The 25,414-nt window shown below is 42.5% G+C and overlaps 1 protein-coding gene across 3 annotated transcripts in view; it reads right to left on the minus strand.

The window, feature by feature from the left end:
• Positions 1 to 25,414, minus strand: part of cdc42bpb (CDC42 binding protein kinase beta (DMPK-like)) — a 138,721-nt gene that overhangs the window by 102,487 nt on the left and 10,820 nt on the right. For all 3 annotated transcript variants that reach the window (XM_034162582.1, XM_034162580.1, XM_034162581.1), the window contains exons 2-8: positions 21,859 to 21,950; positions 3,993 to 4,076; positions 3,776 to 3,871; positions 2,360 to 2,508; positions 1,400 to 1,493; positions 1,029 to 1,229; positions 421 to 669 (exon numbers count right to left, since the gene is read on the minus strand). In XM_034162582.1, the coding sequence (XP_034018473.1) occupies positions 421 to 669; positions 1,029 to 1,229; positions 1,400 to 1,493; positions 2,360 to 2,508; positions 3,776 to 3,871; positions 3,993 to 4,076; positions 21,859 to 21,950 (965 nt within the window). The remainder of the gene's footprint in view (positions 1 to 420; positions 670 to 1,028; positions 1,230 to 1,399; positions 1,494 to 2,359; positions 2,509 to 3,775; positions 3,872 to 3,992; positions 4,077 to 21,858; positions 21,951 to 25,414) is intronic.

A 25,414-nucleotide genomic window follows, 5' to 3' on the forward strand; every position in this document is an offset into this window, starting at 1 on the left:
GAACGGGGTCTAATAGACATGTTGATGGTTTGGAGGAAGTAACTAATGAAAATAACTCAGACAGAACAATCGGAGAGAAAGAGTCTAACCAAATACCAGCATTACTGAAAGCAGCCAAAGATAACGATATGTCTTTGGGATGGTTATGAGTAATTTTTTCTCTAATAGTTAAAATTTTATTAGCAAAGAAAGTCATGAAGTCATTACTAGTTAAAGTTAAAGGAATACTCGGCTCAATAGAGCTCTGACTCTTTGTCAGCCTGGCTACAGTGTTGAAAAGAAACCTGGGGTTGTTCTTATTTTCTTCAATTCGTGGTGAGTAGTAAGATGTCCTAGCTTTACGGAGGGCTTATCAACAGTTTATTTTTATTCTGTGTCCTGTGATCTGGAGTTCAACATGGAGTTTTCATGTTCTCTCACCGGATTCTTGAGGACATCATCGTCCACGTCGAAATTGGACGTGTCAGTGGGTGAGGATACATCAGGAATGTAAGGTGCTTCAGCCGAGCGAATGTTGTCCCAGTCTATTCCATTGAAGAAGGGATGGCTCTTGAAGTCTGAGATCCCATTCAAACCGAGCCGACATTCTCTGGAGCAGAGCAGGCGCTGAATGAGGTCCTTGGCATCTTCAGACACATCGTTCACATGAGATGGAAACTGGAAACGCTCCTGGACACAAAAAAGGAAAGTGATTCAAATGGACAGACCACGAGGAGACATGAATGCAAATGAAGACCCGTGTGTCCACTGAGACAAGTCCACATTTAGAAATGTGAAAGTGGGCCAGGAGTCTGGAGACAAAACTAACCTGGATCCACCAGATCATGAACAACTGTGAAATGGACTTCAGATATCAAACTGACAACATCCAAAGCCTTACTAATTCATATTGAATAAAAAAATTCTAAAATAATGAAAATTAGACAAAGAGATTTATGATAGAGAACTTTCACCCTGCAAAGACTTAGTACAAGTGCTCAGGTTACTACTGGTGGTTCAGTGGAGGAGCACACTAAGGCTGTTCTGACCTCATGGTTCATGATCTTGCCGTAGGTCTCCACAAGTGACTCAGCATAGAACGGCGTTTCTCCATACATCATCTCATAAATACACACACCCAGAGACCACCAGTCACACTCAGGCCCATAGCAGCCCATCCCATCCTCCATCGCCTGTAGGATCTCTGGGGAAATGTAGTCTGGAGTCCCCACTGCCACTGAAGACTGCACCTGCACCGACAAGACCACAGCATCAAGTCTCAAACCTGCCAAAACCAAATTAACAGTAAAGTCAACCCACCACTACTTACGAGGTCATCTGGATCAAATGTAACCCCAGTTTACAGCAACTAAGTCCACTTAACATTAAACTAAACTCGGGAAGGTCTAAACCTGGTTACCGTGCCGTCTGCCATCATGCGCAGACAGGATCCAAAGTCAGCAAGGCGGATGTGACCGTTGACATCCAGTAGCACATTGTCTGGTTTAATGTCTCTGCAACACAAACAATCAAACCACAAATAAATAAAAATGTTATTTTTTTGAATAATCAGTAGCTAATCTACTGTGGGATTCTTTGCTTGATCACATTTTGATGATGACACACCCATTTTTCTGTGATGTTGGAAACACCGCAGGATTACAGTGAACCAGACAGGTCATAGTGGTTTAATTTATCCCGGTCTGGTATCCAGACCACATCGAGCTAGGATTGTAACTGGCACAAGGCGATAAGCCTTGCCATACCTTAGGAGAGGGTAGCGGTAAACATTTGGCACTGCCTACGTCATTACTACTAAGCGTGTGTTTACATTTCAACTGCAGTCAATGTGGTTACACTGTGTTCCCATTGGTGCTGGAACACCCTTGTCACCAAATTCAGTTACCGATCATTATTAGAATCCAAGTTAAACTCATTTGAGTTGATATGTACTTTAAACAATGCATCACATGATAGCATTAGCACTATGAGCTCACACTGCTTTAACACAGAACTCTGTGATCATAGATTTATACCACCACCTAATGACTTACTGTGGAAAACGTGTTTTTTTACAGCATGTAAATATTCTCAGCGTCCTCTGTGACACATTTAGTCAGGTTCTTTTTGACAGATTATGGTGTCCACAAGAATGTAATGAGGCCAAGGGCAAAAGAATGAAATGGGATCCCGTTTGTGTTTCTGTACAGGAAGGAAGCCGAGCTCCATGGACAGTTGCCCAGGACATAACTACATTTCCCACAGGACACTGCTGACTTCCTCACGGCATAAAGGAAACAGATGGACTTATCCTTCACAGAAACGCTTATGTATGGCTGTGTACAATGTAGGAGCCAGTGGCACACTGAAGAAGGGTTACCTGTGGATGTATTGTTGCTGGTGGATGGAGTGGATGGCTAAGACCATTTCAGCCACGTAGAACTTGGCCATGTCCTCTGGAAGACGGTCCTCAAACTTACTCAGCAGCGTCAGCAGGTCTCCGCCCACATAGTAGTCCATAACCAGGTACTGCACAGGTGTAGTCATCATTAGTATTAAGTATAACGTAATCTAATTAAAAAAATAAAATTAAATCATTATACATACTGCAGATATGTTTTCGTTCTGAGTCACCACGGTAGCAGAAAAACATTTTAGCTACTGCTATTAGAGGGTGAGATGTTTAGATAAATATATTATTTCTTTAACAGAATGCAGAGCAGATGGATCTGTAAGACAGGAGTTGGGCTTCCATCCTACAGACCTGGGTTTGATTGCAGGTGTAACTTCTTCATGGTGCATGTCTGTGTGCTTGGACAAGACACTTCATCTGCATCATCTCAGCCACCCAGCTGTAAATGGCTACTGACCTTAGCTGAGGAATTAACCTGTGATGGATAGGTTTCCCGTACAGATTGTCTCATATGCGTCACACTACGTTATCCAGGATATAAATCAGAACAGTGGGCCTCAGGACCAAGAAAGGACTTACTTCATCTTGAACAATTTTACAATCATTCTACATGCATTTAACTTGTAGTTTAAGACTTCAGCACAATCACGCTAATGGGCTGGCCAGTTTGAGTGATTGTAGGCTCATCATTTGACACTGCTAATTGGATTCTAGATACTTGAAGCTTTCGTACAGATAGAGCCCCATATCTCATGGGCTACAATTCCTCAGCAGTTCATGGATTATTTTTGTTAAACCTCTTGAATTAGAGCTTCAAGCATATATTGACTGTTTCATTTCAAATCCATTGTGGTGGTGTACATGAGGGGCAAATTACAAAACTGTTTACTGGGGGACCAGGGGAGGTGATGGTCTAGTGGTTAAAGCATTGGGCTTGACACGAGATGATCCTCGGTTCAAATCCGAGCCTGACCAGAAAAATCACTAAGGGCCCTTGGGAAAGGTCCTTAATCCACTAGTTCCTCCCAGTGTGTAGTGGGCGCCTTGCATGGCAGCAGCCTGACATCGGGGTGAATGTGAGGCATTGATGCGTAAAGCGCTTTGAGTGTCTGATGCAAATGGAAAAGCACTATATAAATGCAGTCCATTTATTTATCATTTACTGCCAAATAGTTATGTCTTGATGGTATATAAATGAGTACTTGCACAATACATTCTTCTTTAAATTTAGATCATGTTATGAGTTGCTTTCAATTTGACATGAAATTTTAATTTAAAAAAAATTATATATAAAGAAGACTATATTTTATTTTGAGATAATATAACAAATTTCAAAAAATGTCAAAGGATGTGTGTCCCCTTTACAGTCAGAATGCTATTTACCAGGTAGTTGTCATCCTGGAAGGCATAGTGCAGTGTGGTGATCCACTGACTGTCTCCCTTCACTAGGACGTCTCTTTCTTCACGAAAACATGCCGTCTGCACAGAGAAGGCATGAACATGTTAACATCATGACAGTGTAAGCCAGACTAGAAGGCAAACAAGAAAGAGACAAAGACTGAGAACAAGACCTCAGGTCAGGGAAAAACAGATTCCTTACCTCGGCTCTCTTCAGCATCTCCCACTTGTTGAGGATCTTCATGGCATAAACTCTCTCTGTGTGTTTCATCTTCACCACAGCAACCTGGGGAGGAGACACAGCGACTGCTGGCCAAAATAAAGTCGTACAACCACGTTGAACCAGGCTCAAACAAGCTTAAAGCCAATATTTTTAGAGGTGTGTGAAGCTGAGAGGCTGTCACAGATAAGTCACATACAAAAAGTTTGTGCTTCCTTGAGCTTTTACATGTTTTAATATTTTACGAAAAGAAAACCCAACTGACCTGATTTTAAAGCTCGAACTCCCCCCAAAAAAGAAACAGTTATGTCCTAGCTTTTGATACCATTTCAAAGAAAAAAATTGTTTCACATCCCAATTTAGTTATGCAAAGAGTTAAATTAAGTATTTTCATATGGCTCACCAATTCCTCTTATTTCCAAATTGTAGTAAAACTAAGGCATCAAGCAATACTGATTTGACATTATCACTGTTACAAATATATTACTGAGTAGTAGCAGTACTACTCAATAATATATTTGTAACAACTAAAATGTCTAGTAGTAGTAGACAGCATGGCGGCTTAGTGGTTAGCATTGCTGCCTCACAGCAAGAAGGTTGTGGGATTGATTCCCACCTGTGGCCTTTCTGTGTGGAGTTTGCATGTTCTCCCTGTGTTTGTGTGGGTTCTCTCCGGGTGCTTTGTCTTCGTCCCACATCGAAAGACATGCAGGTTAGGTGGACTAGAGACTTTAAATTGTCTGTAGGTGTGAATGTGTTTGTGTGCCTGTATGTGGCCCTGAGACAGACTGGTGTCCTGTCCAGGGTGAACCACGCCTCACACCCTATGACTACTAGGATAGGCTCCAGCCCCCCGTGACCCTTAATTGGAGTAAGTGGCTGAAGATGAGTGAGTCAGTAGTAGTAGATTCTCTATCTATCTATCTATCTATATATTTTATAATATTTTAATAATAATATTGAACCTTTGTTTGCAATTACAGGGGTCAGAAGTTTCCCTGTAGTTGCCCACTGAAGCAGGGATTTTGGTCCACTCCTCCATACAGATCTTCTCCAGATTTCAGGTTTAGAGTTTCAGCTCCCTCCAAAGATTTTCTTTTGACTTCAAGTCTAGGGACTACAATAAAAATGACAGACCTCTCCATTCTTTTAAGGTGGGAAAACTTGCAAAATCGACAGTGGATCAAATACTTATTTGCCTCACTGTGCGCATATATATATATCAAGTTCAAGTTCAATTTATTCTTTGTCCCTGAAAGGGCAATTTATGCGCAGCAGGAGTACACATACATAAAAACATTATAATACATACAACACAAACCACACAATAAAACGGTACAACTGCAGATATAAAAAGAGGTACTAACCGAGCAGCCACAGTAATAAATAAATAAATACATAAAATGACACATACAATGACAAATATAAATATAAAACGGCTGAGTGTATCCTTGTCATTTGATTGGTGTTTTGTATGTCACGTGACATGGATTATTCATTCCATCTACCGTGCAAATTTGCTTCCATACATTTTGGACTCCTATTTAAAGTTTGTGTTGGACAGTTAAAAAGAGAGCTTTAAATCAGAAGTGTCTGACTCCGTGGTATAACTCACAAACTCGTAGCTTAAAGCAGATAACCCGTAAGTTGGAGAGGAAATGGCGTCTCACTAATTTAGAAGATCTTCACTTAGCCTGGAAAAAGAGTCTGTTGCTCTATAAAAAAAGCCCTCCGTAAAGCTAGGACATCTTTCTACTCATCACTAATTGAAGAAAATAAGAACAACCCCAGGTTTCTTTTCAGCACTGTAGCCAGGCTGACAAAGAGTCAGAGCTCTATTGAGCTGAGTATTCCATTAACTTTAACTAGTAATGACTTCATGACTTTCTTTGCTAACAAAATTTTAACTATTAGAGAAAAAATTACTCATAACCATCCCAAAGATGTATCGTTATCTTTGGCTGCTTTCAGTAATGCTGGCATTTGGTTAGACTCTTTCTCTCCGATTGTTCTGTCTGAGTTATTTTCATTAGTTACTTCATCCAAACCATCAACATGTTTATTAGACCCCATTCCTACCAGGCTGCTCAAGGAAGCCCTACCATTATTTAATGCTTCGATCTTAAATATGATCAATCTATCTTTGTTAGTTGGCTATGTACCACAGGCTTTTAAGGTGGCAGTAATTAAACCATTACTTAAAAAGCCATCACTTGACCCAGCTATCTTAGCTAATTATAGGCCAATCTCCAACCTTCCTTTTCTCTCAAAAATTCTTGAAAGGTTAGTTGTAAAACAGCTAACTGATCATCTGCAGAGGAATGGTCTATTTGAAGAGTTTCAGTCAGGTTTTAGAATTCATCATAGTACAGAAACAGCATTAGTGAAGGTTACAAATGATCTTCTTATGGCCTCGGACAGTGGACTCATCTCTGTGCTTGTTCTGTTAGACCTCAGTGCTGCTTTTGATACTGTTGACCATAAAATTTTATTACAGAGATTAGAGCATGCCATAGGTATTAAAGGCACTGCGCTGCGGTGGTTTGAATCATATTTGTCTAATAGATTACAGTTTGTTCATGTAAATGGGGAATCTTCTTCACAGACTAAAGTTAATTATGGAGTTCCACAAGGTTCTGTGCTAGGACCAATTTTATTCACTTTATACATGCTTCCCTTAGGCAGTATTATTAGACGGTATTGCTTAAATTTTCATTGTTACGCAGATGATACCCAGCTTTATCTATCCATGAAGCCAGAGGACACACACCAATTAGCTAAACTGCAGGATTGTCTTACAGACATAAAGACATGGATGACCTCTAATTTCCTGCTTTTAAACTCAGATAAAACTGAAGTTATTGTACTTGGCCCCACAAATCTTAGAAACATGGTGTCTAACCAGATCCTTACTCTGGATGGCATTACCCTGACCTCTAGTAATACTGTGAGAAATCTTGGAGTCATTTTTGATCAGGATATGTCATTCAAAGCGCATATTAAACAAATATGTAGGACTGCTTTTTTGCATTTACGCAATATCTCTAAAATCAGAAAGGTCTTGTCTCAGAGTGATGCTGAAAAACTAATTCATGCATTTATTTCCTCTAGGCTGGACTATTGTAATTCATTATTATCAGGTTGTCCTAAAGGTTCCCTAAAAAGCCTTCAGTTAATTAAAAATGCTGCAGCTAGAGTACTGACGGGGACTAGAAGGAGAGAGCATATCTCACCCATATTGGCCTCTCTTCATTGGCTTCCTGTTAATTCTAGAATAGAATTTAAAATTCTTCTTCTTACTTATAAGGTTTTGAATAATCAGGTCCCATCTTATCTTAGGGACCTCGTAGTACCATATCACCCCAATAGAGCGCTTCGCTCTCAGACTGCAGGCTTACTTGTAGTTCCTAGGGTTTGTAAGAGTAGAATGGGAGGCAGAGCCTTCAGCTTTCAGGCTCCTCTCCTGTGGAACCAGCTCCCAATTCAGATCAGGGAGACAGACACCCTCTCTACTTTTAAGATTAGGCTTAAAACTTTCCTTTTTGCTAAAGCTTATAGTTAGGGCTGGATCAAGTGACCCTGAACCATCCCTTAGTTATGCTGCTATAGACGTAGACTGCTGGGGGGTTCCCATGATGCACTGTTTCTTTCTCTTTTTGCTCTGTATGCACCACTCTGCATTTAATCATTAGTGATCGATCTCTGCTCCCCTCCACAGCATGTCTTTTTCCTGGTTCTCTCCCTCAGCCCCAACCAGTCCCAGCAGAAGACTGCCCCTCCCTGAGCCTGGTTCTGCTGGAGGTTTCTTCCTGTTAAAAGGGAGTTTTTCCTTCCCACTGTAGCCAAGTGCTTGCTCACAGGGGGTCGTTTTGACCGTTGGGGTTTTACATAATTATTGTATGGCCTTGCCTTACAATATAAAGCGCCTTGGGGCAACTGTTTGTTGTGATTTGGCGCTATATAAAAAAATTGATTGATTGATTGATTGATTGTTAATGTCAAAGCACCAGTGACAAACACCAAACTGTGAGTCCCTTTTCTGTTGTTTATAAATTAATAAAACATCAAATGACAGAGATCTATTTTAGCTGCTATATAAAACAAATAATGAATGTTTTTACATTCTTTCAATGGAACAATGGTGAAAGCTGGAATGCTCCACTCAATTCCGCTTCACCTCGAGTGGAACATTCCAGCATTCACCTCATGAAATATTCATACCATTGAACTCATAAACATTTATTATTTCTATAATATAATATTTAACCCTAACCCTAAATGGGCGGCATGGTGGGTTAGCGGTTAGCACTGGTGTCTCACAGCAAGAAGGTCATGGGATTGCTTCCCGCCCTTTCTGTATGGAGTTTGCATGTTCCCCTGTGTCTGGATGGGTTTCCTCTGGGCACTCCAGTTTCCTCCCACAGTCAAAAACATGCTTATTTAGGGTCTGCTGGTTTCTCTGCCCCTGACAAAGGCAGCGTCTCCACATCTGGAGTCGGTCCCCGGATGCCAGACTGTTGCTGCCACTGCCCAGGGTTCTCCCTAGACAATGGAACAACGACGTTGCGCCATCATACTGTTAGGACAGCACCGTTATACTGCGCCGTGCTGTCAGATATTTTTTAATCCAGACAGGCTGTTTGTGCATCAAACAATGTGTTTTTAAACTTTCCAATGGTATTTATTTTATTAACTTAGACAGAAACATGCAAAAGCTTTGATATTATAACATAAGTGTCATTTTTTTTGGTCTATTATTCTTGCTTTCAATGCATCTAAAACCAGTCAAAATGACTCACAACATGCGCCGCCTCAAGTGATAATACGCGAAGTGCACATCTCAGGCCGCAAAGTGCAATATGGGTAGGCTAAATTATTCGACTACCAACCCACAAGCTATGGCGGCAGAAAGCAGCGAGGAGTGCTGTGATTTGGATCATTTCAACCGCTGGAAAGTTGACGATTTAAAGCATTTTTGTAAGCTCCACAGAAGCGGACAGAAGCGGAAAGAAAGCTGGCTGTGCCTGCGTGTGCTGCATCGTTACAGAAACTACTTTTGGTGCCGACAAAGGAGGAAGAACGCGTTGCTGTCGAAAATGACCAGTCCTTGTTGATAGTTGGAGACAAACAAATTTCTGACCCCTTGAAGGCAATTGACGAATGGTTGGACGAAGTCCAGAGTCTGAAACGGTGGATATTGCAGAATATTTGTTAAGCAGGGATGAGAAATCGCTACTCCACTGGCTTCATAATGACGACAATGAAGGTTAGTCTCGCTTATAACCTCTTTGGTGTCACATTTGTTTTGATAAGTTGACAGACATACGATGATATGTGCATGCATGCAGTTTGTTTATAGAACATGTCAATTTTACAATATTACGCGCCACGTCATTCATGGCGTGACATTACAGTCATAAGCCGATGCACGAAAACGGCGGCATGGTTTCAGGATATTGACAAAATAAATGTGTGCAAGAGACTTACAATTTTAGTCCATCTTTTACGTCCGTCTGGATCTTTCTTTTCTGTGGGGAAATTGTGTAGCATGAACGGAGGTTTATGACCACATTTCTTCTTCTTTCCGTCCTTGTGTGGACTCAGTGGAGCTTTGCAATCGTGTGTTTTCAGCCACCTTTCAAGCCTATAAATTCCATTCAAGCATTTGAAAACAGCACAATGCGCCCCTGTCATTATTGTATGCGTCGCTTAAGGCTTAAAGCCTTTGAAACAATCCCTGTAAAAGCCTTAACTTTTACAGTCCGCTAATGCTACTGTATATGAAATTCAATGGGAGTGGTGTGAGTTTGGTAGTTGGGATTTTTGCCCCCGTTTGACCCACGCATGCGCAGATGCGTTGCGCACTTCGCTTATTGCCAACAGCACCACTATACTAAAAATTTCTGGGGAAAACCCTGACTGCCTCTAGTGACTGGATTGTGTCTAACTCTAATTAGGATGATTAAATGCAGAGGACAAATTTTGAGTTATGTATATACATATAATGACAATAAAGGCTCTATTCTGTACTATAAATAGATACAATTATTATTTTATACAAAAAAAATGATAGAAACTCATTACTTTCTTAATTTATGTGGAAAGTGCTACCTGAGTGACTGAAGTTCCATCATGGTTTTATCACATGCACCATCCTCAGTGTTTTTGTGCACATTTGAAGAAAAATAAACTCACTGTTGGTGTGCTGCTGTTGTATTTAGTTGCCGTGTCAGCTCCAACAGTGATGTTTGTGTCACTGGTTGGTGCTGATGTTGTGATGTTTGAATATGGATGTTAGCTGCTGTATTTATTATTCTTATTTATTGATAATGAATGGGTTGACTGCAGAAAGGAATTGCCCTTTTGGTATTAAAAAAGTACTCTGAATTAATGCTAACACAACCAGATGATGCGCACAGACTGAGCATTATTTGAAAAACAACAAAGCATAAATATGTTTGTACAACTCACAGTGGGCGTGCTTATGTTGTTAGTTGTGCCCCCACCATACTGTGAAACACAGCCAGATGATGCAAACTGATTTAAAGCACTCTGAGCTGCTGCACACAACAGTGGAGTACGAGCTCGCTACATCCAAAACTGATAGGTTTGGGTCAAATATTGGTTAAAATATGGGTTAACCCTAAAATACGAGGATGGTATTACCAAACAGAACATCTTATATGGTGCTTCAATAATACCATGACCCGGTATAGACCTGTAGTCTCCGTGCCTACTCTCCAATCATGTAGCGGTCTGTGGTGAACACACATGCTGCATCGTTTCACGGCTGAAGTTATTCAACCAACATTTTCAAAAACAATCGATATCACCCTTTTTGACTAATATGCCTCAAATTTGTTTTCACTGACCCACCCACCAAGGATGTCAATATGATTAAAACTATTTTTGGTTTTAATTTATGCAGAGACACTGTTTTGTGGTTTTGCATCTTTTGTTCTGTAAACATAGAGGCAGATGGAATTTCCTGCTTGGCATTTCTGCCTGTTGCACCTCCTCCAGTGCCCATGGGTCAGCTGCAGGGTCATCAGCCAGGAACCACCATTCCTCAATGTTTTGCCCCTTTAATCCTGGAACATCTCCTGGTGGCGGGCCAGTGACAGGCACGTCTCCCTATCACTCCCTGCAGCTGATAGCTGTTGCCCCCTGCGGCTGTAATTTGGAGTTAGTTGTTTTTCCCCCAGCACCTGTCCTTCCTCCTCAGCCAGAGCCAGAAGTTGCCTTTTTCTGCCTCCTCTGCCAGTTTTCTCACTGCTCTCTTCAATTTCCCTCCGGTCACTCCTGCCTGCCACAGTAGACGTATGGTTGACAGCCCCACAAAGCCTCGGCATCCCACCTTGACTGGGTAGATGATGGTCTTCCAGCCAGCCTCCCGACATTCTGCAGCCAGCTCGGCATACTTGGCCTTTATACGCTTAAACGCAGCCTCAATCCCTTACTCCTGTGGGATTGTCAACTTAATGAGGTGCACCGTTCTTGCATTGGCAGACCACACAATGATGTTGGGACAAAGAGTTGTAGTGGCGATCTCTGTAGGGAATCGAAGTTGCCTGTCGAGATCGACCCTCATGTCCCACTCCTGGTCAGGGGAAAAGGGTCTTGATGTTTCTCTTGCCCTGGTGTATCTTTGTCCCCCACCCTCCATGACAAAGTTGTTCTCTGTCAATGGTGACTTTTTGTTGTCCTGTCGACACCTCTCCAGCACTTCGGCTAGCTTTCTCAGGACCTGGTCATGGCCCCATTAATAACGGCCCTGAGAGAGCACAACCTTGCAGCCTGACAAAATGTGCTGAAGACTTGCGTTGTGGGCAATGCAGAGGTAACAGCATTCTTCTTTCCCAAACCACTGGTGGAGGTTGGAGGGCAGGGGAGGGTGTCATAGATTGCACGAATGAGGAAGCTAAGCCTTGCCTGTGGAATCTTCCACAAGTCTGACCAACTGATGTTATGGTTGACAACTCCTTCCCAAGTTGTCCAGCTTCCATGTCGGCCCTGTGACACCACCTTGATTTTGTAGCACTCTTCCTCCATCCTCGTCACCTCCACCACCACCATCTCCATCATCTCCTTGCGATTGGCTTTGGACCAGAAGCAAAGCGCCTCTCCGCATCTTAGTCCTCTTCTCCCTACCTGGAGTCTGCCGACAATCTCCTGATGTTGTAGCCGAGTGACAGCTTGCTCGACTTCGATTTGGGCGTTCCACTTTCGTCCATTAGGGACCTTGGCGTTTGCGCTCCTTACTGACTGATCAGTGGACTCTCTTACCTCGAGAACTAGCCTGGTCTTCTCTTGCATGTAGCCCAGCTTGATGCATTACAGTGGCAATTGCAGTGTGTTCCTCCCAAAGAGACCTGCTTGGGAGAGGCACCATGGCAGTCCAAACCACTTTCGGATGAAGGAATTGGCGTTTCCGTCCATCTTGTTTACAGTGGATGAAGAGATCTCACTCATTTTCAGTGGCCACATCACCATCCTGTAGAGAATGAACTGGTAGCACCAGACCTTGTACTTCCCAGGGAGTTGGCTTTGGTCTATCCTTGCCAGGCCATCCGTTAGCTGCTTTATGACTATTTTCCCCATTGTGTCAGAAAGTTCGGCAGTATATTGCTTCCCCAGGCTTTTGATGGGTTGTTCAGACAGAAAAGGAAGAATTAGAGAATCTAATGTTGTACTGATTTAACACTGTGTTTGTTCTCTTCAAAAATAAAATAATATAAATATATTTTTGGCTACAAACAGTGGGTGACTGCCTGTGCATCAATGGCTGGTGCACAAAAAAAACAATGTTATATGCAGACAGGCTGTAAATGATGTTCATATGTGGGATTAAGGGGCATGGGTGCAGGTGCGTTTACACATAACGACGACAAGTCACGAATGCCACGAAGTATACATTCTTGGCCGCTGATCACGAATGTGATTATTCGGGGCAGAGGCGTCAGGTGTTCTCAGGAACTGCTGCAACCTGTTACCATGCGTTACGATTAATGGGACGTGTTGCTGGAGAATTATCAGGAACCATTACGCATGGTCAAGAATAAGTTTCCGCATTGTTGCAATAGCGCGTAACAGCGCATCGTTAAGTTCTGTCACATTGTGAATGAGGCAAATTGTCTCCACACACACCCATATTCATTCATCACCTGCTGAACAATTCAGATCGCTCCAGTTTGGTCCACAGAAGACGAACTTTGAGACTGCATGTTTAGTTGGGCTCTGTGCCATGGAGTGGCGCAGAGAGGAGGAGGAGACAGACAGCCAGATGTGTGGATCCACGCAGCTCTCATCTCGTTCGTTTTCCCAAACATCAGGCACATGCAACAGGTGGAACAACTGCAGGAGTGCACTGAGGAGCATTGGAACGAAACTTTTAGCTGACTTGGCATCACTGTCCTTCTTCAGCATACTGCAGCAATGAAACTAAATACGGTGCAGCAGGTTTTAATTGTGCGCACATGAGAGAAGAACGCTGTCATGCTTTATTAAGGATCACCACTAATCAAGACGGATCAACATGCTCAGTTGCGACCTCCACGACATGAGGCGCAATGAGGGTGGTGTGTGACATTCGTGGAAGATTTTTTGACAGCCAAAAACAAGCTCCACAGAAATCGCAAATATCACGCACCAACACACACTATTAAGAAACCTATTCAGATGCATTAAGTCACGTTAAGAATGTCAGGAATGTGCCAAGAATGACATAAATGACATTCGTAATGCATCTTGCCTATGTGTAAACGCACCATACAGAACATTGAAACATGGCAGCAATGTCCCAGCAGAGGACTGCCCCTCCCTGAGCCTGGTTCTGCTGGAGGTTTCTTCCTGTTAAAAGGTAGTTTTTCCTTCCCACTGTCGCCAAGTGCTTGCTCGCAGGGGGTCGTTTTGACCGTTGGGGTTTTTACGTAATTATTGTATGGCCTTGCCTTACAATATAAAGCACCTTGGGGCAACTGTTTGTTGTGATTTGGCACTATATAAATAAAATTGATTTGATTTGATGGCAGCTGCATGGAGGATGTGGAGACAGAACATGAAGCATGACCTCAGTAGGACACAAACTGCAGTCCTTAGAAAGATGGTTCCTGTTTCTGCATGTACACTTGTGCACCTTCAGAAACACGCATCTCCATCGGGGTTGTGTGTGTGTGTTTTTTTTGTCACAGAGCCACATATAGATGGATAAACACAGTCACACAATTCAGAATCACCAATCCACCTAACCTGGATGTCTTTAGAAGTGGAAGGAAGCCGGAGCACCCAGCGGGAACCCACGCAAACAAGGGGAGAACATGCAAACTCCACACAGAAAGGCCCAGGCGGGAAGTAATCCCATGACCTTATTGCTGTGACACCACCATGCTACCCTTTTACTTTTAATTATTTTGAAAAATGCAGGTGTTTCATTCACTGACGCTGTTAACATTGCAATCTAATATAACAATTAAGTATTTTATTTTTTAATATTCCTTAAGACAATGGCCACTTTGTACAACCCCTGGCAATAATTATGGAATCACTGGCCTCGGAGGATGTTCATTCAGTTGTTTAATTTTGTAGAAAAAAAGCAGATCACAGACATGACACAAAACTAAAGTCATTTCAAATGGCAACTTTCTGGCTTTAAGAAACACTATAAGAAATCAGGAAAAATAATTGTGGCAGTCAGTAACGGTTACTTTTTTAGACCAAGCATCCATCCATCCATCCATTTTCTTCCGCTTTATCCGGAGTCGGGTCGCGGGGCAGCAGCTCAAGCAAAGCCGCCCAGACCTCCCGATCCACACACACCTCCCCCAGCTCCTCCGGGGGAACCCCAAGGCATTCCCAAGCCAGCCGAGAGATGTAGTCCCTCCAGCGTGTCCTGGGTCTTCGCCGGGGCCTCCTCCCAGTGGGACGTGCCCAGAACACCTCTCCAGTGAGGCGTCCAGGGGGCATCCGGAAAAGATGCCCGAGCCACCTCAACTGACTCCTTTCGACGTGGAGGCACACAGACCAAGCAGAGGGAAAAAAATATGGACTCACTCAATTCTGAGGAAAAAATTATGGAATCACCCTGTAAATTTTCATCCCCAAAACTAACACCTACATCAAATCAGATCTGCTCGTTAATCTGCATCTAAAAAGGAGGGATCACACCTTGGAGAGCTGTTGCACCAAGTGGACTGACATGAATCATGGCTCCAACACGAAAGATGTCAATTGAAACAAAGGAGATGATTATCAAACTCTTAAAAGAGGGTAAATCATCACGAATGTTGCAAAAGATGTTGGTTGTTCACAGTCAGCTGTGTCTAAACTCTGGACCAAATACAAACAACATGGGAAGGTTGTTAAAGGCAAACATACTGGTAGACCAAGGAAGACATCAAAGCATCAAGACAGAAAACTTAAAGCAATATGTCTCAAAAATCGAAAATGCACAACAAAACAAATGAGGAACGAATGGGAGGAAAGTGGAGTCAACGTCTGTGACCGAACTGTAAGAAACCACCTAAAGGAAATAGGATTTACATACAGAAAAGCTAAACGAAAGCCATCATTAACACCTAAATAGAAAAAAACAAGGTTACAATGGGCTAAGGAAAAGCAATTGTGGACTTTGGATGACTAGATGAAAGTCATATTCAGTGATGAATCTTGAATCTGCATTGTGCAAGGTGATGATGCTGGAACTTTTGTTTGGTGCCGTTCCAATGAGATTTATAAAGATGACTGCCTGAAGAGAACATGTAAATTTCCACAGTCATTGATGATATGGGGCTGCATGTCAGGTAAACGCACTGGGGAGATGGCTGTCATTACATCATCAATAAATACACAAGTTTACGTTGATATTTTGGACACTTTTCTTATCCAATCAATTGAATGGATGTTTGGGGATGATGAAATCATTTTTCAAGATGATAATGCATCTTGCCATAGAGCAAAAACTGTGAAAACATTCCTTGCAAAAAGACACATAGGGTCAATGTCATGGCCTGCAAATAGTAAGGATCTTAATCCAATTGAAAATCTTTGGTGGAAGTTGAAGAAAATGGTCCATGACAAGGCTCCAACCTGCAAAGCTGATCCGGCAACAGCAATCAGAGAAAGTTGGAGCCAGATTGATGAAGAGTACTGTTTGTCACTCATTAAGTCCATGCCTCAGAGACTGCAAGCTGTTATAAAAGCCAGAGGTGGTGCAACAAAATACTAGTGATGTGTTGGAGCGTTCTTTTGTTTTTCATGATTCCATAATTTTTTCCTCAGAATTGAGTGATTCCATATTTTTTTCCCTCTGCTTGGTCTAAAAAAGTAACCGTTACTGACTGCCACAATTTTTTTCCCTGATTTCTTATAGTGTTTCTTAAAGCCAGAATATTGCCATTTGAAATGACTTTAGTTTTGTGTCATGTCTGTGATCTGCTTTTTTCTACAAAATTAAACAACTGAATGAACATCCCTCCGAGGCCGGTGATTCCATAATTTTTGCCTGGGGTTGTATTCATTCAGGATCACAGGCAAAAGTTATGCATTTTAATAACTTAAGTTATTTTTAAAAACCGAAAAAGTAATATTTGTTTTCTTTTTTTTGTTGATCAAAAAAGGATCTAATCCGTAGCTAAGAAATAGTATCAGTCTGAACCGTGGCTTTTGTGACATTGCAGGGCTGTCATGGGTGTCATAGATCCGTGACAGCCCTGTAATCAACAACTATTCCTTCTTAGTTATCATACAGTTGTATTTTTGAAACAGTGCAATATCTGTGGTTACAACTGTTGTATGACATGTACTATGATGTGTCCTTCATAAAAGACCCTGTCACACTAGAGCACAAATGAGCAGGACCTAACATAAATCTGGTGGGAGCAGGCGGTCAGAACTTCGCTGTAGGCGGGAGCGGGCGGTTAAAGGAAAACACTGCGGGAACGGAAGCAACAGGATGACTCAGTCAATAAAGGAGAAAAGTGTAAAGTATGCATCTGCATCTCCACACGCTACTTTCATCTTAAATAATTTAACAGGAGCAGCGGACGTAACAGGAGTAAACAGAGAGACACAGACACAGCGCAACGTGTTACTACATGCACATACGAGGTCTGTTAGAAAAGTATTGGACCTTTTTATTTTTTGCAAAAACCATATGGATTTGAATCACGTGTGATTGCATCAGCCAAGCTTGAACCTTCGTGCGCATGCGTGTGTTTTTTCACGCCTGTCGGTTGCGTCATTCGCCTGTGAGCAGGCTTTGTGTGAGCAGTGGTCCACCCCTCTCGTCGGATTTTTATTGCGAATAAATGTCTGAACGATTTGGAGCTTTGCTGCATCAATTTTTCCAGAAACTGTGAGAGACCTCCAGGTGGACACCATTCGGAAAATTCAGATGGCTTTCAGGGACCATTTTATGGGGATTACACAGATTAAGGAGTGCTCCAGCCGGTTTAAAGACCGCCCACAACGTGTGAGAGCGCGCCGCGCTCCGATCGACAGGCTGACACCCCGCTGAAACAACCAAATCATTTCCAATGTGAAGGCTTTGTTGATCCGGGACGTCGTCTGACTTCCACAAAAAAGGCATGAGGTGTGGACATCAGCACTTTTTCGGCACATTCCACTGTTACAGGAGTTTTTTTTCATGGAAAAAGAAGCGGAGGGATGCGCCACCGTGCCGCTCATGGCGAGGGACAAAACCACCTCCATGTTGGTCTCACAGGACGGCTTTGAGATGGATTTCAGACGGCTGTCAGTGGCTTTTTAGTTGTGTGACTATCCGAGAAATTGTGCATGAGCTGGACATGACCCAACATGTCCTGTGAGGCTTCATCACGGCGTTGCTTTGCGCCATGCCTCCGCATGTCTGTCTCAATGTGCCGAAAAAGTGCTGATGTCCACGTCTTCCGCAATTCCTGTGCTAGTCAGAGGACGTCCCGGATAAAACACAGCGTCCAGTTTAGAAATGAACGGCACATTCCACTGTTACAGGAGTTTTTGTCATGGAAAGAGGAGCGGAGGAATTCTGCGTGTTGCGGCAGAGCCGCATGGCGCAAAGCAGCGCCGTGATGAAGCCTCACAGGACATGTTGGGGCATGTCCAGTTGTAGCACAATATGGTTTTTGCAAAAACTAAAAAGGTCCGATACTTTTCTAACAGACCTCGTATATGGGCATGCTGAACTGTCACATGTAATGGTCTTTAAACTTAATGAAAACAACCAAATAGTAGCGCTATTCCTGACCAATTCATCCAAAGGCATACATGCCAGGGAATCAAAACAAACAACCATACGCATCTCTCTAAATGACATGTTTTCTACCACAAGACAGTAGAAAATGAATGCATCTCTATTAGTGTATGTGCATAAATTCTCAGCATTTCACGGTTGCGTGTGGGGCAGGACAGGTACATTATGAGAATGGGGAGGAGTGTAACACACACATCGCAGGTGCGTGCAGTAACTGTCCTAAATTCAGCAGGTTGGAGAAATTAGCCTTGTGCAGGGCTGTAGTTGGACACTCCATTGCACACGCACTGATTACATGTCAGTACATGGGTTGGATGTCGTCCGCCCCCCTCCCCCAGTTGCACGCACTCTGTCTCTCTCTCTCTCTGGAAATCAGGTGTTTAGTGGGGGGAGGGGGAGCACTGTTGTCACCCAGCTGTTATGAGCACACGTACGCACAGCATTTCGATCACCTGTACTGACCACATACACGCACAGCAGGGTGTGCGGATGATCCAGCCTGCCGTTCATGCAGCGCTTCCATCAGCTGTTATCTAGGCCAGACTGAAAGGTGCAGGAGGACACAGGAGGCCATGAGATCGTCAGAGGCATTTCCCCACTACGAATGCCATTCAACAGTGGTGCGCTTGTACACTGCATTGGAGTTGGCCATGCAAATCAAATCAAATCAATTTTATTTATATAGCGCCAAATCACAACAAACAGTTGCCCCAAGGCGCTTTATATTGTAAGGCAAAGCCATACAATAATTACGGAAAAACCCCAAAGGTCAAAACGACCCCCTGTGAGCAAGCACTTGGCGACAGTGGGAAGGAAAAACTCCCTTTTAACAGGAAGAAACCTCCAGCAGAACCAGGCTCAGGGAGGGGCAGTCTTCTGCTTGGACTGGTTGGGGCTGAGGGAGAGAATCAGGAAAAAGACATGCTGTGGAGGGGAGCAGAGATCAATCACTAATGATTAAATGCAGAGTGGTGCATACAGAGCAAAAAGAGAAAGAAACAGTGCATCATGAGAACCCCCCAGCAGTCTAAGTCTATAGCAGCATAACTAAGGGTTGGTTCAGGGTCACCTGATCCAGCCCTAACTATAAGCTTTAGCAAAAAGGAAAGTTTTAAGCCTAATCTTAAAAGTAGAGAGGGTGTCTGTCTCCCTGATCTGAATTGGGAGCTGGTTCCACAGGAGAGGAGCTTGAAAGCTGAAGGCTCTGCCTCCCATTCTACTCTTACACACCCTAGGAACTACAGGTAAGCCTGCAGTCTGAGAGCGAAGCGCTCTATTGGGGTGATATGTAGGGCTGCAGCTATCGATTATTTTAGTAATCGAGTATTCTATCGATTATTCAAGTAATCGGATAAAAAGTACTTTTGCATTTTTAAACAACATCGATAGTCCAGGGCTCTCCTTAAGCAATGGCACAATGTCACTGCACCAAAGTGTTGGCATTTTGCTGAAATGGCAATGGGATGTGGCTTTCTGTTTTGTTCTCTCCAACTAGTAAAATGTAACCATTTTTACGTTTTTTTTTTTTTTTTTTTTTTTAAGGTTGATGGACTGGGTCCCTGTGTGATTTTTTTTTTTTCCCCTCTTTCTCTGCAATTCAGCAGATGCATTTCAGCTGGAGGTTGAACATGCAGCCTCGCAGTCAGTTTTTTTTTTTAATTATTATGTTATTTAAGTCACCATGTTTGTGAAGCGTTGTCCAAAAAAGCAAAAAATTAAAAAGTCAAACAGTGTGAGTCTGAGGGAAACACAGAAGAAAGAGTGGACTTCTGCTGTTTGTCAGTGTAGCCGGGGCCAGAGCTGTGACTCGCCCAGTCTGAGAGCCCCTCACACTGGGCAGAGAGCAGCCGGCCACCATCCCTCCCCAGGTAGAGCAGACCATGTGTTTTTTAAAACTAGACAAACACACTGCTTCGCTTTAAATGCACAGTAAGTCTATTTCAGATGATCGGCGTGGACCATCTATCTCTTAAAAGGCTTTATTTTACTCTATGTGTCACGCTGGAAAGCGTTAGCTATCGTTGCTAATTTCATTAGCTGTTATGCTCCAGTCTTCTTCTGTTTTTTCCCTGTGGACGTTGCAGCGCCACACACAGGCCTGGCATATGTACTACAACGTTAAACGAAGCTTCGAGGCACAGAATTTGCCTCGAACATTTTTTGTAATCAAATTATTCGAGTTACTCGACTAATCGTTTCAGCCCTAGTGATATGGTACTATGGGGTCCCTAAGATAAGATGGGACCTGATTATTCAAAACCTTATAAGTAAGAAGAAGAATTTTAAAAACCTGAAACATGGTGAACTATGCCTGGGCAGGGCAAAGCCAGAGGAAACTCTGGTGGAGGCCCGCAGCGGTCCTGACGCGCAAATCGGTCGTCCGACCTGGGTATAGGGGTGAAAGACTAATCGAATCATCTAGTAGCTGGTTCCCTCCGAAGTTTCCCTCAGGATAGCAGGCGCTCAGATGCTCGCAGTTTTATCTGGTAAAGCGTATGACTAGAGGCCTTGGGGCCGAAATGATCTCAACCTATTCTCAAACTTTAAATGGGTAAAGTGGCTGGCTTGGAGCCCGGCGTGGAATGCGAGCCGCCTAGTGGGCCACTTTTGGTAAGCAGAACTGGCGCTGCAGGATGAACCGAACGAGCAAAATGTGTCCGACTGCGTGGCATGCACTCAAGACTGCTGTATGAGGATTTCGCATGCACCTCAAATTTGCCCGACTGAAATTCGAAGGTCCATTCATGCAGCATTTTTTAGGTCGGGACATTCTGCCAGGATTCGACATGCTCCATCAATTCAACCAGCCCTTCGACCGCTCTCCAAATGCTTTGACGTGCGTATGAATAGTCAGATTTTGGTACAACTGCACCTCGACCACCGTTTGATTGTTCTCCAATACGAGCGCAACACAAGTGCAAAGTGCATGTGCTCTGGCTGCACGAATGTGCCGACTCCTGTATGAATGCTGTACGAGGAGTTCAAATGCAACTTGAATTTACTAGAATGTGGCTTGACTCCTCATTCGTATGGCACTGGGGCTCATTCGTGCTCTAGTGTGACGGGGGTATAACAGTGATAATGCAAAAATGCAGTTTATGGAACAGGACAGACCAGAGTCATGTGAATGAATCTGGGTTGGACCTGTGTCCAACCTGCACCTTTATTAGTCACAGGAGGCCTTGCTGTTTTAAATTTAAACTTGTGCAGAGTGACCCACTTTGAATGGAGCTGTTGTCATGCCAACATAAAAAGGTATTACAGAAGAGTTAAAACATGGCCATGTTGGAGCTGAATACACCTGTTGATTATGACCTGGTTCAAAGGGAGAGAGGAGGTGGAGCCAGTCAATAATTGATAGCAGAGAGAAGTTTGTTCTTGAAAACATGCATGTGACAAAATAAGTTCCTCCCTCTCTTCCTGATTTTTCTATGAACAAGAGACTGGAAGAAGAGCAAGTGGTTTCTTTTACCACCATCCAGCTCACTGCCTGTGCAATTCCTAGAAGCCGGCATCTGTATGTGAGCAACTTCCAATTTCTATTGAAATTATGACCTCAAAGTCCATAGGATTTCTGGCAGGGGGAGGGAGTGTCCTTACTTCTCCAAAGGCTCCTCGGCCAATGACCTTCAGCATCTCAAAGTCATCCCTGTGTAGCCGCAGCTCTTTTACTGCCACAGTCAAAGGCGACACTGAGGACACACAAACACACAATTTCTCAATATCACTGAGGACGCTATTTTACTACTACTGGATATATATATATATATATATATATATATATATATATATATATACACACACACACACATACAATGAGGAAAATAAGTATTAGAACACCCTGCGATTTTGCAAGTTCTCCCACTTAGAAATCATGGAGGGGTCTGAAATTTTCATCTTAGGTGCATGTCCACTGTGACAGACATAATTTAAATTAAAAAAAATCCGGAAATCACAATGTATGATTTTTTACTAATTTATTTGTATGTTACTGCTGCAAATAAGTATTTGAACACCTACCAACCAGCAAGAATTCTAGGTCACACAGATCTGTTAATTTTTCTTTAAGAAGCCCTCTTATTCTGCACACTGATTGTGATTTCCGGATTTATTTTTTTAGATTATGTCTCTCACAGTGGACATGCACCTAAGATGAAAATTTCAGACCCCTCCATGATTTCTAAGTGGGAGAACTTGCAAAATCGCAGGGTGTTCAAATACTTATTTTCCTCGCTGTATATATATATATATACACACACATATACATTTTAGATAAATTTAGATATCGCCTGTGGATTCTGAGAATACATACAGTGCTGAAATGAAATGAGCGTGCAGGCAGTAGGACCAAGCAGCCAGTCAGTATGGTGTTCAGGTTATACTTATCCATGTTCCTTATGGAGCTAAATCAAGGCCAAAAGTTTTGTAATCTGAAAATAAAAAAGATTGAAAAAATACATTTTGAAACTGAAAATTAAAGTTTTGTTCTTGAATTTTATAAACATTTAAAAAGTATTATCAAAATAAAAATAAGTGTAAGATATATATATATTTCAGTTTAAATAAATTTTTGATTCAGCTCTGTAATTTTTTTGATCAAGTAATTTATTTTCATTCATATTTCTTTTTTACACCTTCAGATCTTTTTTTTCACTTTCAGATCTTATTTTTTCAGTTTTAAACTTTTGGCCCAGTTCTGGCGCGGGAGGGCATGGCATTGTGAGTGACAGGAGAGCAATCAGTCCTCACATGATGTTGCATTCAGGAAACGTGGGCACTTTGATAGATAATGACTCTGCTCCCGTCTCCATCGTTTATTTACTACGCGGCTGGCGCATGAAAGAAAATAGACAGAATGAAAGCTTATTACGAGGCTTTAATCCCTCGAGATAAAGCTGTTTATTGTGATTGATGTGTAACAGTTGGTTCAGTGGACCTGTATGTTGTACCGGATACTGAATTTAATGACGATGTAACAAAGCTGACCGCCCGTAAATCCAAAGCTGCCCGGAAGAGCGCTCCGGCTACCGGCGGTGTGAAGAAGCCCCAATGTTACAGGCCCGGCACCGTGGCGCTGAGAGAGATCTACCGCTACCAGAAATCCACCAAGCTGCTGATCCACAAGCTGTCGACCAGGTCAGCCTCGCCGGCCTCCTGCAGAGCATCACAGCGGAGCTCTGAAAGCGGAGTTCGGTCTTGAAGTCCTGAGCAATTTCTCTCACCATGTGCTGGAAGGGCAGCTTGCGGATCAGCAGCTCGGTGGATTTCTGGTAGCGGCGAAGTGCCACAGTGCCGGTGTTCTGTAATGGCGAGGTTCCTTCACACCGCTGGTAGCCGGAGCGCTCTTCCGGGCAGCTTTGGATTTACGGGCAGCCTGCTTGGTTGTGGCCATATTAAAGCTTCCTTCAGATCTGCTGAGCCAGGTCTCTCTGACTGTGTCACTTAGAAAGCTCGTAATACTCCAATGCAGCCTGTAAAATGAGCGACCTGCCTCATTTTCATGCGGCAATGCTGCGCTGCGTTCATGATCTTGTGTGGATTTGGGACATCAGTTTTTTAGGTATAGGTGTTAAACTTTACAATCTTGCATATTTTCCAGTTTTTAAACATCAAAAATGACCAAGAGTAGTCTAGAATGACTTGTAACAGACATCTTTAGCATCACCTTATTTACAGGTACGAAGACAATACAGTGGAGAGAAAGTGTAGACTCATTATCTATCAAAGTAACCACGTTTCCTGAAAGCAACATCATGTGAGGACTGATTGCTCTCCTGTCACTCACAATTCCACGCCCCTCTCAATCAAAGCCACGCTCTCCCATGCCAGAATGGGGCCAAAAGTTTGAAACTGAAAAAATAAGATCTGAAAGTGAAAAAAAGAAATATGAATGAAAATAAATTATTTGATCAAAAAAATTACAGAGCTGAATCAAAAATTTATTTAAACTGAAAAATATATATCTTACACTTATTTTTATTTTGATAATACTTTTTAAATGATTATAAAATTCAAGAACAAAACTTTAATTTTCAGTTTCAAAATTTATTTTTTCAACTTTTTTTTATTTTCAGATTACAAAACTTTTGGCCTTGATTTAGCTCCATAGTTCCTGGCATGTTTGTGAAGTGTGTCAAAGTGGTTGTCATACAAATGGACTGCATTTATACAGCACTTTTTCCAATCTATATTAGAAGCTCAAAGCGCTTTACAATGATGCCTCACATTCACCCATTCACACAGACATCAAGGTGCCGCTGTGCAAGGTGCTCACTACACACTGGGAGCAACTTTGAGATTAAGGACCTTGCCCAAGGGCCCTTAGTGATTGTTCAGCCAGAGTGGGGTTTGAACAGAGGATCTTCTGGTCCAAAGCCCACTGCCTAACCACTAGACCATCACCCTCAATAATAATCACATTATTCCCTTTGCTCACTTTGGGTGTGGAGAATCAGACTTAGATGTGCTGCTGTTGGGCTCTGATCACTCCTCTGTCTTTTATTAGGGGAGGTGATGGTCTAACCGTAACGTCATGAAATGTTCTCGCAGCATGTGTGTGATCTGTTGGTTTAGTCAAAACTCGGCCCCTCGACCCATACAGCTGGCAGCAGGGAGGTTACTGTTATTCTAGAGTTTGTTTTTTTTTAAATGCTCATCATTTTTCTGTGCTATAACCCCCACACTGAAAAATGACAGTTTCACGGAAAAACCCAGAATACTGTCAACCCAGAGCATTTTTCTGTGATATGCAGGGTTTTTTAACCATTGATCAAGCTTTGCAGGACAAATATAAGATTTCTTAAATGAGTACATCACTTTACAGCTCCACCACAATATTGAGGCCATTTGAGTATAGCGTTTGTTATACTGTTGTATAAGGCTATTTATCTGATGAAAACAGGAAATGCATCAAAACATTTAAGCATTACATATTCCTGTAATTAGCCATCAAAGTTTTTAACCCTCTTTGATGCCTAAGAACTTTGTAGCTGGTACATGTATGTGAAAGCATTGTGGTTTTTCTGGTGTTATTAATAGCGAATAGTGTTTTGGTTTGTTGATAAATGCTTAAGTCATAAATTAACCATGCATTTATTTTTTTATTTTCCAGGTCACGGAACTGCAATATCTTGAGATCTGACCGAGTCATGACAAA

The sequence above is a fragment of the Thalassophryne amazonica genome, chromosome 21 (assembly GCF_902500255.1).
Source record: "Thalassophryne amazonica chromosome 21, fThaAma1.1, whole genome shotgun sequence".
In the NCBI taxonomy this organism is placed as follows: domain Eukaryota; kingdom Metazoa; phylum Chordata; class Actinopteri; order Batrachoidiformes; family Batrachoididae; genus Thalassophryne; species Thalassophryne amazonica.